The sequence below is a fragment of the Microplitis mediator genome, chromosome 4 (genome assembly GCF_029852145.1).
Source record: "Microplitis mediator isolate UGA2020A chromosome 4, iyMicMedi2.1, whole genome shotgun sequence".
NCBI lineage: Eukaryota > Metazoa > Arthropoda > Insecta > Hymenoptera > Braconidae > Microplitis > Microplitis mediator.
The window spans coordinates 9,468,822-9,484,564 of NC_079972.1; the positions used below are offsets into that span (position 1 = coordinate 9,468,822).

Consider the following 15,743-nt stretch of genomic DNA (forward strand, 5'->3'; position numbering starts at 1 on the left):
TTTTGAAGTTTTTGGTCCAAAAATTTTATCTTGTATTCATTGTATATCCACAAATATATCCTCGAAACATTAAAACATTCTATGCAGTAGTTTTCTTAATAAATTTCCCAAAAATCATCTTTTTTCCAAGCGTTCACACTAGTGGCCCCCTTAAATAATTAAAAATTAAAAAAAAAATCAACAAATAAAATGACCGTGAGGGAGTTAAAGTATTAAGTGTCAACAGTTACTATTATAATTATTTTTCTATTAGTATTAGTAGTTACTAATTTAGTTAACATGTACACCCGACAATTTATATCGAACGATCGTTCGATTAAATTGACATATTTATCATACAGCCTCCTTTGTCACGTCATTTACATATTTCTCTTTTCTTATTTTCATTCATTTGCTTATCAAGGTAAAAATGTTTGCACAAACGTTATGTCCCATTTATTATAATATTTTTAAATTGATTAGTTTTTTATTTCCTCGTCCTCTTATTTAAGATTAATTATTTATTTCATTAAGCCGTGTCTATTAAATAGTTTACTCAGTAGTAACTTTACATTGTCATTCGTTTTATTTGTCTATTAAACAATTCATCGTCATGTAAAAAAAAATATCAAAATTTTTTATTCCAAAAAAACAATGAAAATTTTTTTGTCACTAAATTTAAATTGAATATATATTTTTTTACAAGTATATACAATTGTATAAACAAATAAAAAAACATCAGTTGATAAATTTATTGATGCATAAATAAAAAAATTAAAAATGAGTGAAAAAAATTTGGTTGCTTTCCACAAAAAAAAAAAAAAAAAAAAAAAAAAAAAATTACATAACGATGATTTATTTCACCCTCCATTCGTACGTTAATTACCAGACATACTTAACAAATAAAAATGAACTTTATACATTTTTACTATAAATTGCTCCTCAAGCTTTACTTTGTTGTACAGATTCGTAGAATAACTCGAGATCATATGGACCTCCTGTTGCGTTTGTTCAATACAACATTTATAATGGGGTCTACTACGTTCTCTGTCACGAAGTGAAGCCATTATTGAGGTGATTGTGATTAAAAGTTGTTAATAAGATACACTGTATGAGTGTTGTCGTAAGTAAAATAAATATTAATTTAAATGGAGACATTTTTATTACAATTGTTGTTGCTCCGTTGCCTTCAGGCAATTTCACCTCAACTTCGGCCATTTTGAAGATGGATAGAAGGGGATGAGTGTGAACCTCTTGGTGTTTGTTGTTTATTTTATCACTCAAGTCTTGGAGCATTGCACCGCATTCCTCCTGAAAGTTATCCATTTAAATTATATTAGTATTGTGTAATCTCATCTGAATATTCATTTTATTTCATTTATTTCTTTGAGATATTAATTTAAGACCAAATAATTAAATGTTTATTTTTAATCATTAAGTTGATCTGTGCGTAATGTCGTGTCATGTGAATACAAATTAATTTTGGATACGTAATTAATCAGCTTAAATTTTATGGCTTAATTTACAAATATTATAAAATATAACTGCAAAAAATCTTCATATCATTTAATAATAGAGGCAAGATGGACCTACTGTAATTTTGCATAAAATGAAATAAAAAGAGAGGACTGAACTAGAATAAAAAAAATTTTTTTTTTTACAGACTATACATATAAAAGACTAAAATACACATGGGGCAAAATGGACTACTTAAAAATGTTTAAATCTAAAATCAGGTTTAAAAAATTTTTTTGTAATAATTTTTGTAAATAATAAATTAATAACAATTTTTACTTCCCGCTATAAAAATTGAGAATTTTCAAAATAAGGGAAGTTATTGGTTTCGGTCCGATTTTCGAAAATCGAGTTTTCATCAAAGTTCGAAGTTTTGAGGTCCTAGGAAGATATTCTGACTATTTCTCGATTGACGTCTTGGTGTGTGTGTGGATGTGTGAGTATGTAAACTTTTTTTACCAAGAGTTAAAATTGACTAGATTTTGGAGTTGATCAGTCATGTAGTTTACAAGTTATACGAAAAATAAAAATGAAATATTGGCCTGCAGGGTTCCCTAATGTTTCATCCGCAGACGTTAAATCCGCGACGTTGTAAATCGGTAATGTGCCTTTTTTTCAAAGGTTTTGTGTGTGTGTAATTACAATAGTATGTTAACACATCCACGCTTGTCATGATACTGAGAAAATTAAATGAGTAAATAAAGTAAATAAATTATTATAAAGTCGCGGATTAGATGTCCGCGGGCAAACATTCGTGATATCGGTCTGCAGGGTCAGGTGGTTTTAAGATTTTTTAAATTACAATTTAAATTTTTAGTCAAAAATTTATTCACGCGCATTTTAAATTCATATGATGGACTGGAAAAAATTTTTGCGTAAAAATGGCCCCGGGTACTTTACTTTGCTGTGTAATTTTAACACCGTGTAATCTAATTTTTTGCACCCTATTCCGTATTACTCGTTATAATTTTAAATAATGAGCAGCTTAATTTTATTTAGATATTAAATAATATTTTTAACATTTAAATATTTTTATGATTATTTTGCTCAATGCAAAATTATCATACATTACACATTAACACGCATGACGGTGTAAAAGATCACACCGCTTAAATTCAACACGATATTTGATGTAATTTTCACACCAAAATTTGTACACAGACTCATTTATAGTACACCGAGTCCAAAAATTTTTTGCAGTGTATTGAGAGTAAAATTTTTTAAATTATCACTAAATTTTATAGAGTTCATAAATTTTAATAAAAGTACTTTATTTAATCGATATTATAATTAATAATTAATCATTAAGACAGATGTAGTTAATGAGATTGCAGATGACAGAGAATGGAATGGAATCGGAATTTATTCAGCAATGCATAGCTGAAGTTAATGACAACGCACGTAGTCGCCGGTCAACTAACGCATTCCACCATCGATTTCCATTATAACCGGGTGCCGTCTCTCCAACTCTCATTTCTCCGCGATTCCTCCTCTCTTCCAGCCCTCTCTTTTTCTTGTTTCTCGAGTCTGTTACCCAGAATTACCTACGGCTCGTTGAATCTTTAATTTCCGGTAGAAAGGTTCAAAAAGGTGCCATACCGTAATCATTTTTTTCAATACTACTTTTTTTTATTTACCTCTATTTTTTATCTATTTGTAATTTATCCTTTTATTTCAAATATTCGACTATTTTATCGCCCGCGTATAAAAAACTTAAACGTAAAAAATTATTTGTGAAAACATCTCGAAAAATACGATTCATTTTTACTTGTGTAGGAAATAAAATAAAATTTTTTCGACGCAATCGTCCAATTAATTTTTACGATTTTTCTCTAGTTGCCTTCCGGCGAATTAGTCATACTGCAATCGGCGAGTAAAATTCTAAAACTTGTTCTGTATCTCTCTAGAGACCTAGTATTTTTGTTAAATTAAATTATAAAAAAAAAAAATAATAAATAAATAAATAATAAAAATTGCAAAATAAAAAATAAAAAAAAAAATTTCTTTATTCAATTAATTTTTTACCCATTTATTTAAATGAATTTTCTCAGTGTAATTAAATACGTCAGAAATGAAAAATAAATAAAAATATATTTGGTTGTCAATTCGGGAGTTTAATTGCCAGCGTATGTTTTGGTACAATTGAATCGAGCGTTCTGCTGGGAACCCACTAATAACGAGCTCTCTCTTTCACTCTATCAGCACTCACACACTCGAGCTCCACCGAAAACCAACCCAGGATAATAATTCATTTTACATATCGCCCGTGCTAATTGTACCCAGCTTTGGTCTTCTCACCGGATGCTGGGAATTATCCTACCCCTTTTGTCTCACGCCCCCTCTCATCCTTTTCCACTAACACTCCACTCCGCCATAATCCCGTACCGCATTTTGATCTCATTCCTCCCGCTAAAATCCTCTCTTTGTGGTTTTTATTTTTCGCGAGGAAAAAAAAAAACTACGATGTTTTTTTTTTATTTTTCCATCTCAATTACTTTTTTATTATTTTTTACAACCCAATTATTAAATTTATCCATTTATTATAAAATCAGAGCTTAAATCCCGTAATACCGACAAATAATTATCATACAAAAAATTAATTAATTTTTTATGCACTTAGTTTCATTCTATATTTTATTTTAACTGTTTAATAATATATATATATTTTTTGCTTAACTAATTTAATTAAATATCCTATTTATATTCAGACCAAATGACCATCTTTTATACACTTAAAACATTTTACGAGATGACCGTGGGTGGACATAAAAGCTTGTGAAATTTTTATGCACGCGTTATTTTATAACTAAAGAGCCAATTAATGATGCACACATGTGACCCATTATATACCTAGTGCTTAGTCACATATATTCTGATGTATCTTGTTGACCCAAGATATAAGAGAGAGCAAAGCGGGGTAATTAAGAAAATAGCAAGTTCTCGGGAACTCGAATGCGTTAAATATTTTTAACTTTCCGCCATAAAAATTGAAAATTTTCAAACAAAAGGAAGTTATTGGTTTCAAAAATCGAGTTTTCATCAGATCTCGATGTTTTGAGATCCTAAGAAGCAATCTTGACTATTTTCAAGAGGATGTCCGAGTATATGTATGTATAGATGTGTGTAAACTAATTTTTGTCATACAATATCTTTGGAACAAATCGACCGATTTTGAGGTTCTTGGTGGCAATCGAAAGGGCTCATCAAGACTTAGATCTCAATAGATTTTGGAGTCGATTGGTGGAGTAGTTTACGAGTTATACGAATAATGTAAATTAAATAATTATTTTTTTTCAGGTTTTGTTCATATGACTCATAAACTACTCGTCCGATTTGCCTCAAAGTGTATGCAGTTCTGAGCCTTGATTACCCCTTTTAATTGCCGCCGAGAAAATCCAAATCGATTGATTCGTTCCAAAGATATCGTACGACAAAAATTATTTTTCTTTTAGCTAAATGTATTTTTTTTGGTTGAAAAACAAAATAAACACTTTTTGTGTACGAAGAGCTCAAAAATTTGTGTATAATAACGTTTTCGAGCTTTCTGAGCTCAAAAACTGCGGGATATTTTGAGTTTGGCCCATAGGGTCAGCCGTTTTCAGATTATTTTTTTAATGATATTCAAAGTAAATAGGAAAATTTTTCAGCTGCCCTATTTTCCCCTCCCTCTCCTATACACAGCTATGGGCAGCTGCAAGCTAGCAAATTTTGCATCAAGGATTAATATTATACATAAACGCGTCGATAAAAGGAGTAATCATTTTCCCGATAATAATAATAATGATTTTGAGTAGAGCAAGGCGAGTTGGAGGCTGCGAATGTGAATCTCTTATTAATGATAGGTTAATTGGATTGCCCTGAGGTAGATATAGAAGGGAACATCGACGTCTAGAGCATCGTTCGAGTACCAGCAGCAAGACCGATGATAGCTTAACCAGACATTCCCATATACCTCTATCTCGTATTCTCTTTCGTTACTATCTATCCTCATTCTCGGGTGCCCTAGCACTCGTGCTGTTTCACCGTCCATCCATTTCCATAGTCAATTGTCGTGCGGTTGGATAAACGGCCCGAGCTGATCGGCTCGCTGATTCATCCAATGACCTCTGGTCATATCGATCGTCTACAATAATCGCACAATATTCTATCAACATTATCATTATTATTATTATTATTGTTATTGATGTTGTTACTCCAAGTATTCAACTTGTAACTTAAATTAAATTACTCCATTTTTAATTTATGTCATGATATAATGACCTATTAGTCTCTTTGATTGAGGTCGTCGGTTTAATTACTCGATTTATTTCAATATATTGACAGATTATTTAAATGTCAAATTTTATGTAACTTTTGATCGATACACTGTAAAAAAACGGAAGTGGTTACGGATTTGATTTAAATTGGAATTCACTTCGTCACTCAAAGTTCCGGAATTTTAGAAAAAATCACTCTACACGGAAAAAAATTTACTGTTGCTGCAACATGGCTGCCTCCTGTTGCACCTGCAGGAAAATCCTGTTGCAGGATTTTTTCCTGTTGCAGCAACAGGAAATTTTTTTCCGTGTACATACGGAGTAAATACACTGTAAAAAGAGCGGTGTTAAAATGAAATGACAATTTCAATAACCGATAATTTAATTAATTTATAAAAATCATTGTGTAAGTGGAGTGATCGAATAAGTAAAAATATTCACAGAGTAAAATATTTTCAACACCGGGAAATTTTAACACCTACACCATCCATCGGACGTCCTAAATTTGATCAGGATCGCCGTCGAAGAAATTCTATAGAAATTCTACAGATAATCGAGACTCAGCTCCCAGAGTTCGAAAACAGCGGGAAGTTTTGGGATTTTCTCGTAGAGTCAACCGTTTTTCCGATTTTTTTACAGTGTAGGGAATTTTTTTTCCGACGGAGTGATTTCGGAGTGATCTAGATTTCATTTGAATCCACATTCACTCCGATTCGGAGCTTTAATATTAAAATACACTCCCCTCCGGAGTAAATTTCACTCCGAGAGGATTAAAAAAATAAAGTTCGTTCCGCAATCACTCCAGATTTAATCCGCGCTCACTCCGAAAATTTTTTACAGTGTATATATTGAAGATTTGATTTAACACATTGATCTAAATTTAGTTCGATTTATAAATTAAGATCAACATTCGCTGCAGTGATTTTATTTTAATGAATCACTATTTTTACCTTAAATAAACTTAAAGTTTTCTTTCTATGAACTAAAAATAAATTACGGAGAAACAAATAAATATTATCAATGAAATTAAAATAGTAAAGTTAAATCACTTGGATTACGATTAGTAAAATTTAAGATTAAGATCGTGCTCAAATCTTGGGGCTTTCGTGAGCACTGAAAACGATATAAAAACGCTATATGTAAAAAAAAAAAGTATATAATAATAAATAATAAGAAACGGCCAAAGAGAGTTATTTAGGAGAGGGGTTCATTTACATTGCGTGACAAGGCATTTTCTATAGGCTCCCGGACGTCTTTTACGTGTTAAAATCCCCCGTGTAAGTCAACTTAGTGCGTTGCATGTCATTCTTAGACTTTATTATATTTTCTTTTTTTTTTCTATTTTACTTTTTTACTAGTTTTTTTGCCTCGTTGATTCTCGTTTAAATTTTTATTTTTTTTTTATTTTAAATATGAACGACAGTCTGTGTCGTTATTGATTAAGTAGAGAGTACGTATAAGTAGCGCGGCACGCCATAATTTCGTCCGAGGAACTAACCTTTTATTTTGTGTCACAAACTTACTTTTAAACCGATTCTTCGTAAAATTTTAAATATTTTATTTTTTCTCAGATTTTTTATTTACTATTGATTCTACTTAAATAAAAATATCCTTTTATTTCCGTGCTATTTTTTTTTCAATGCATATGAATTTAAAGAGTTTGTAACATGCGCATAATTTTTTTTTTCAATAGATGAATTTGTTTAAAAGTGAAAGAAAAAAAAAAAATACTTTTGTGACTGAAGTCAATTGTCGGAGGTAATTTATTGTTGATAAACGGAAATTAGTTTGGAGTTCGTTGACTGGATTCAATGCATTAAAAAAAATAAAAATCGACTTTCAATGCGTAAAAGTTGATTTGAGTTTAACTATTGCAGACTAATGAGAATCAATATTTTTTTTTTTCGTTACACAATGCAGTTTGTACCTTAAAAAACTTTTGTCTGTACTAGGCGGGAAAGTTATTTCGATTTCTTTGACTTTGATCTTAAGCTACCGAGTACACTTCTAATCCCTTTGGCTTTGATAGATAGCAGTGCGATAAGCTTCGATTCCTATCTATCGCTAAAATTTTTTGTCTGACAATCGGATAATCATGTTTTTTAGAGCGTAAAATATTTTACAAAGCAGTATTTTTTTTTTTTTCTTATAAATTCCCATTCATGTAAGATTTAGGTAAAGCAATATATATATAAAAGTTCATTATTATTATAAAAAATTACACTGATAAGCAGGATTAATAATATACGATTTAATTTGAAATCTCGGCATCGTACTACGAGTACATTCGTATTTAACTCACAGAATTATTTTACAAAATTTCTTTTTTGCTTACAATCGAAATTGTTTTCTACTGAAAAAATATCCGACAGAATTATTCAGATTTTTAAGGTCCGATGAACTTTATTCTTGTGATTTAATTAAAGCAGAAAAAAAAATTGTTTCTATTTGTTGTTATTTTTACTATCTACAAATATTATTTTGAGCTTATTGATTCTATATATTCTATAGAGCACTGTACAACAAAAAATATTGTGTTATTTTTATTTGCCATTTTTTTTTTGAGCGAGGAATTCAGGTAGATACTGGGCAACGCGTATTTTTTAGATTTTTCTTATTAATTTAAAAGGAAAAAAATGTGGATCTTTATTAGTCTTCGGGAAAAATGTATCTGAAGATTGGAAAATAAATTGGCATCGCGTATAAAGTTTACACTGCGGACGCCTGTGCTGTTATAAAATAATTTTCTTCAACTCCAAGATATTTTTAAATATATGTGATGTGTAAATATACTTGTTTAGTCTCAAGTTTAACACAAGAACAAAAAAAAAACTTTTATTTTTATCATTTTCAATAGTAGCGGTCTCTTAAAGTTAAAAAGAATGTAGCCTACAACTCAATAATTTTTTTTTATTTGAATTCTCGTTCAAAAACAATTAATAGGAAGGGGGAAGGGGGGGCAAACCGGGATATTTAAGGAAATACTAAGTTTTCAAGGACTCAAATACGTTAAATCTTTTTTTTTTTTAATGATATTCGAAGTAAACAAAACAAATTTTCAGTTGCCGTTAAAAAAAAAATTATATTTTTGCGGACAAAATGGGGTACCTCCTAAAAAAGATGAAAAAAAATGTCTGGATATTAAGTAAATTAAATTAAATTAAATTTTTTTAAAAGTAATTTACATAAAGAAAAATTACATTTTACATAATTATTGGATACAAAGGAAGAAAAAAAAATTTTTAATAGTTTTTATCATAAAAAAAAGTCATTAATATTTTTCGACTGACACTCGATTTTCGAAAAAGTTTAACAAAAAAATTCAAAATAATGCTCAATTATATTTACAAAAGTTATTTTGGAATGTTTGAAAAACATTCAAAAACAATATTGTTTTTTATAAAATTTTGGGGGCACCTTGTTTTGCCTTCCACCCTCCCCCGCCCTAAATCTTAATTTATCATTTTATCACTTGAAATTCAATATCATTAAATTAAAATTTTCTAATTGTAACTGAAGATTTCTTATAAGAAATAACGAGCATAACAAAATAAAATTTATAATTACAAAAAAACAAGTATTTCATAAGTAAATATTTCATTTAAATATTTATTTACGTTTATATTTTTCATCCAGTAGTTTAATGAACAGAACTTCAATCAATAAGACAGGAAAAAAAAACATTTCATTCACAGAAGTTACTTAGTAGTAACAGTAATTGTGTTATCAGACAAAACATTTCTAGCGCGGATTCTACACCAACATTTCAAATGAATAATAAATTTCGTAATATCAGTCATACACTCGCTACATTATTTATTGTAATATCTCCTTCACTCCTTTACTAGTTTAATTAATTTATTTAACCTCAACTTCGCTTCACTACCATCAACAATTAGTTAACTTGTGACTTTTATAATTTACTAATCGAATATATATTTACGTTAAAAAAAAATATTCGGGTAAGTGCGAGTGTAACCAGTTGAAAATACACGACTGTCTCGAAAAAGGTGTTTTGATTAGTTAATTGAAGATACGTGTTCACCGCGGGTTATTATATACACGGGTTGGAATATCCTATTTTTCTTCCTTGGTGTGTAATATACTGTTGATTTCAGTCCGCTAAATCTGAATTTTCACTTGAATCTCATTGGCATGTCAATTGTTTGTTGCAAATTTCTGGCTTGTCAATTATATTTTAACTGTGAAAATAACCGACAGTTTTTATTTATAAATAAGTAAAATTTGTCTTGATTGTAAGTCGTGATTTAAATATACGCCAAAATCCCTGCAATTAGTTTGTTCCAACTAGCCTTAGGAGAGTGAAGCAGGTGATTTTCAAATGAACCGTTTTCATAGATAAAGGCCCAAATAATTAAATACAATATTTCATTCGGAGAACGGCTTGTTTGAAATTTCCATTTGCTAATGTAAGTGCAACTAGGACCGTTTCGTTTGTTCACATATGTGTGAAAAAGAGAATAGATGGCAAATCCTCTTAGACATTTGAGCTTAAAAATTCGGGTAGATCTTACGAAAAATACGAGTGGCACAGAATGAAACGTGAATGCAGGCACGAGTTATGTCAGCCCCCGCCTTTGGCTCAGGCAGACAATTTCACATTGGCTTGCATTCATATTGTTTCATCGTTAGTCACTCAATATGAGTATTAAATTACTACGGACTAAATGATTGAGATTTTTCTCATGATTTTCAATGCTACCAGTCACTTGGTGTTTTCAAAATTTTATAGTTTTTTGTAAAGTAAATTTTTTCCATTCATAAAAAGTATTGAACGTGTAATTGGCGCGATTTTTTTACAGAGGAGCTGTTTTAGGTGGGATTGTTTCATCCTGAGTCACTCAATATAAGTATTAAATTACTACGGGCTAAATACTCATATTTATTTTATTAACTATTAACAGCAAAATAAAAAAAAAATTGTTTTATTTTGTATCGCCGGGAAATTTTTTTTTTTAAGCTTTCTCAAATCAGTATTCGTTAACCACTACTTGAAAAGATTCCGCGCTACGTGATTCACAATAACGAGCAAGAAGAGAACAACAATACAGAGCATATCGTAAAAAAAAAAAAAAAAACAATAGTAATAATAGTAATAACAGTGATAAACAAGTAATAAAAAAAAAAAAATGGGTACAGTCTAACGAGTAAAAAAAAAGAAATTCATGTGTGTTGATACAAACGGTAATTTCAGTGAGTTTTCAGTCCTCATCGCGATTACACGGTCGAGAATAGCGTTTGAAAATGCGACTAACTGTGTAACTATACATGCTCACCGTCTAGTCGCCACGAGTACTAACACCGTACAGAGAGAGGGGTAGAGTGGGCCGTGTTTGTGTGTACCGAGGGAATTAATTTTCTTGCCGGTAATGAGAAATTCAGCAGAAGTTAGCGCTGTTGAGTAAAAGAGAGAGAATGGGAAAGGAATTAAAGGGATAGAAAGTGAACGTAAAGTAGTAACGGGTATCCCCTGTGGGTCAGGACTAAAATCGGCGAGTCGTCAATTCTCAACGGGGAAACGAGGAATTTTAATAACGTCCCAAGCACGTAGGCAAATGTCGATAAAATAACTAGCATGAGAAAACTTTTGTAGAGTAATGTTAAGAAAAAAAGTGTGTTTAGAAAAAGAAGGGGTAAAATGAGGACATTAAAAAAATAACACAAGTAAATGGATTTAAATTTCCGAGTAACTTTGTATTTAATTTTACAGAGATTACACTCGATATTTTTAAATGCTGTTAAAAATTTTTTTTATCTCATAAAGATAAAGGATAATGATGTACTTTGTTCAGTCAATATTATTTCGCGAATTACTTGAAACTTTTTTTTTCATTTTGTATAGAAGTGGTACCGAGAAGGACCATTCAGAATAAACGGATAATCAGTGCAAAGAGGCTTCGAAAATAATTTTCATCAAGACTGCAATTTTAAGGAATTTGTTTTTTTAAATTTCGAACTATTTTCTAAGAAAACTGAAAATTATAAAATTTTTCATTTATCTTTTTACGGCGCCTATTTTCACCTAATTTGTAAAGTGTAAGGGCAAGACGGACCACTTGAAAATAATCAAAAACGATTACCTAGATCTCGATTTATGATCATCGGTTACAATCTAAAGTTCCGAAAATCAAACATCAATAAATAATTTTCCTTTCTTTTAAATTTCAGTTTTCACCACAGGAAATTAAAAAAATTAAAGACAAAATTATGATTAATTACACCGGCACACAAAAAAATAAAGTTGTTTGTACTTTTGACCGGACCCTCCTACGGGCATGTACATTGACCCGCTGAATCCGAATTTGAAGTCCGTTTGGCCCGGTCACCCTCCAGATTTGAGTAAAATGCGAAAAACCCCCAAAAAAGTCAAAAAATTGCGAAAAACTGCAGTCACAGCGATGACGAAATTTTTGTGGACCCGGATCAAGTATGATTTTTATGTATTTCGAACTTACTGAATCTGAATCTGAACGTTAATTAGCCCGTTGAGCCGTTCAAATTTGAAAAAATTGCAAAAAACCGAAAAAAATTGCAAAAAATCATGAAAAATCGAAATTATCGAGATGATAAAAATTTTTTGGACTCAGATTGCGTAGGATTTTTATGTATTTTGTTCTACTGAATTTGAATCTGAAGTTTTCTTGCCCCATTAACGTTTTAAAATTAAAAAAAAACTCAAAATAACTATCGATACTATATAAAAAATGGCTCAATATTCTGAATAAATTTTTTTGTTACTTAAAATAAAATTTTATTAATAAAAAACAAATGATAATTATTATAAATAATATATATCAATAATTTGCATGAGGAACGTTAAGTTTAAGTAAATAAATGTTGAGATGCAAGTAGAATATACTAAACATGTGATATGACATATTCATTAAGATAACGTTCGTAAATGGTAATGTCATGAGTCATGAGTTATCAGTTATGCATGAGGATCTTTTGTATTCTTGTTAGTATGTCTGTCTTTATTGAGGATGTTTAGCATGAAAAGCTATAAATGAAAGTATCATAAAATAATAATAATAATAACTGTATTTAAAGACCGACACAAACAAGTCTATCGGAGATCTTGTCACCCCGAGTCTGAATTAATGAAACAGAATATCATTGTCATTATGGAAATTTAAAACTCAACTACTCGACTTAAGAGACTTTGTAATCAATTTCTTTAAACAACCTGACCTATTACTTCGATTCAATACTCATTTTTTATTATTCTCTATTCATTCTTTACTTTGTTAAGTAGTTGGCTCAATGATTACGTCAGACTATTACGTCTTTCTTTTCTCATTTTTCTTTTTTTATTATTTCTTATCGGCTTTTTCTTCCTCGAGTTTACTTTTATTCAAATACTCAATACAAATGAATTCATTGTTCTACAAATTGTATAAATAACTTGTATTTAATTATATTTCCATTAAAATAAAAATTTATTTTTCTTGTTAATAAAAAATAAAAATAATTATAATTATATTCACGGCGACATGATAATGAGTGAGTCTTAGTTGCCTAAACAAGCTATTTAAGTAGCTGAGTTTACTCAGAACAAATAGATTCGCGCGTTCGCGCATAAATCGAGATTTCCGGAGCATGCTGACTAGGCGCGTTTACTACCTCAGGGTTTCAGGTAGCAGTCACCTTTCCGGTTTCTGTCGGCAGTCAAAGAAAGCTTGCAGAGAGCTTCAACCGTTTAAGAAAATGCTCTAATGCATCGTCAAGCCTCAATGAATTGCTGCAGCAACACGAATACTGAATACAGTTAGATTCGCCCCAGGTTGGGCGCCAGCGAAAACTTACGTTCTTATATATGCATATTTATTTTCTCTACTAACCACATGAGCTCTATACTAGCCGTCGAGAGCTCTTGGCTAGGATAAATATATACGTCCAGGTGTTCCACATAGATAGGTAACATTGGCACAGTGCCAATAAAACCACCCTATTGCCAAGTCTAACGTATCGATTTTTGGTATGCGACTTTTCATCGTATTTCCCTAACGCCAGGACTTTGCTGCAATCGTTTGTCTTTTCTTTATTTTTTTTATTCATTTCTTTGACTTTTAAATTAAAGATTTTTACTAAAAAATTTAACGACGTCTTGTTGTCATTTATTATAAAAATTACTGAGTGTACACAGTAAAAAAATTTTTTATTTGTGTTAAATTAACACAATGAAATTACGCAATTTAAATATTCTCAATAGATTTATTTGATAATAAAAAAATTTTACTCGATGAAAAATTAACAGTTTCTTAATGTCACTTTCATACGAGCAATAGGAATAAAAAAGTAACACGATTTTATCTCTTTGGACAAAATCTCTCTAAAATAAAATTTTTTAAATTATTTTTATCAGTCCAATCCCTGATAGCCATACTATAACTTCGAAAATTTGACGTTCAGTGATTTTGATTAACTTCGCGATAAAATTATGTCAAGTTCTTGCAATTGACGATGATGTCAAATTTGGGCTGGGAATTTCCCATGATTTCATACATGTATGTGTAACACATTCTACACGGTAAGAAATATTTTGCGGATATCACTATACCAGTATGGGCGTGAACGCTATACTGTGTGGTATCGAAGATTTTCATAGGTTGTAAAATTGTATGCATAGATGATTCGACCATTACGGGAATAGTAACATTCGCAATAGTTTTCGCGGACGCCGCAATGTATGGCCGTCAGGCATATACTTCATTGCCGTATCCACATAAACCTAGTCTAATGACATCTATATAGTTTTGGTGGTAATACGATAGTATACATTGATTCACACGCCAGAAATTATGGCGGGAAAAACTAGTAGCATTGTGCTCTGGGCATTGTAGTACGGGTCTCAGGGCCATGCTGTTTCGCCGTACCTGCTATGCATACGTATGAGCAATACAATGGCTCCAGTACTATACTGTACAGTAAATAACGCCATACTTCTGGGACTCGTTACAATACTGTCTTGGAATATTTCACATACTATTTTAGCATCTGTCTTGAGACCATACCAGCATGGTGTTGAACGCCATGCATTCCTTATCGTGTATTAATTGAAGATATACACATAAAATGTGAAAAAAAACCTGAATACGATTCCAATCGTAAGTGAAGAAATCATTATAATTACATAGATTATTATAAGATCTCGTTTATAGAGATCGTGTTCGACAGATTTTGTCGTGGGGAGACTTTGTCGGGGAGATTTCGTCTGGGGAGATATCATGGCGGAACCAATAAAAATGGACTCAGCTTCGCCTCGGCCAACAATTACATGTGATTTGAGACTTTTCTTATTTTACTGGCCTAGGTATGTAATATACTATTTCTGTCCTCTTTACGAAAATATATGACGGCTTTGAAAATAATATACCATCGACTTGACCTTTATGTATTTACTGTTAGCTAATGAAAAACGTTTGACCATTATCATTAATCGATTCAAAATTTGATACTAATATTATTTTTAATTCCATAGTAAAAAAATATTACTTTGTACTGAATAAATAAAATTATTTTCTTTTTTTAAACTGAATGGGATATTTAGATCATTAAATAAAAGTATTAAAAAAAAAATTTACTTTGAAGTCTTAATATTTTTTTTCGCGGATATTTAAATGTAATCAAGAACTTGGTAAAAAAAAAAATGTTTTATAAAAATTTCAATAGACGACCAACAAAACGAAGGCTATCACTAGTAAAATATAAAAATAATTATAATCATAAAGATCATTATCTTGAAAAATTTTTAGTTAAAAAAATAAAAATAATGATATCTAATGATTTTTATATTTTTTTATGGTAGATAAAAAAACTGCTATGATTATAATGATAACATTCAAATGAGAACATCTCCATGACTTGAATCATAAAAAATGATTTTCTAGTGCAAGATAAAAATCACGTGTCCTTAATATTTTTATCAACTTCGATAAAGGAAGACGATGATGACGATAAAAAAAAACTATA

The 15,743-nt window shown here is 30.5% G+C and overlaps 1 protein-coding gene across 3 annotated transcripts in view; it reads right to left on the reverse strand.

Annotated features, from left to right (window-relative positions):
- Positions 1–806: 806 nt before the first annotated feature.
- LOC130666554 (uncharacterized) overlaps positions 807–15,743 on the reverse strand; it is a 255,052-nt gene continuing 240,115 nt past the window's right edge. For all 3 annotated transcript variants that reach the window (XM_057467666.1, XM_057467668.1, XM_057467667.1), the window contains one exon: positions 807–1,290. In XM_057467666.1, coding sequence (XP_057323649.1) covers positions 1,030–1,290 — 261 coding nt within the window. In that variant the 3' untranslated portion in view covers positions 807–1,029. The remainder of the gene's footprint in view (positions 1,291–15,743) is intronic.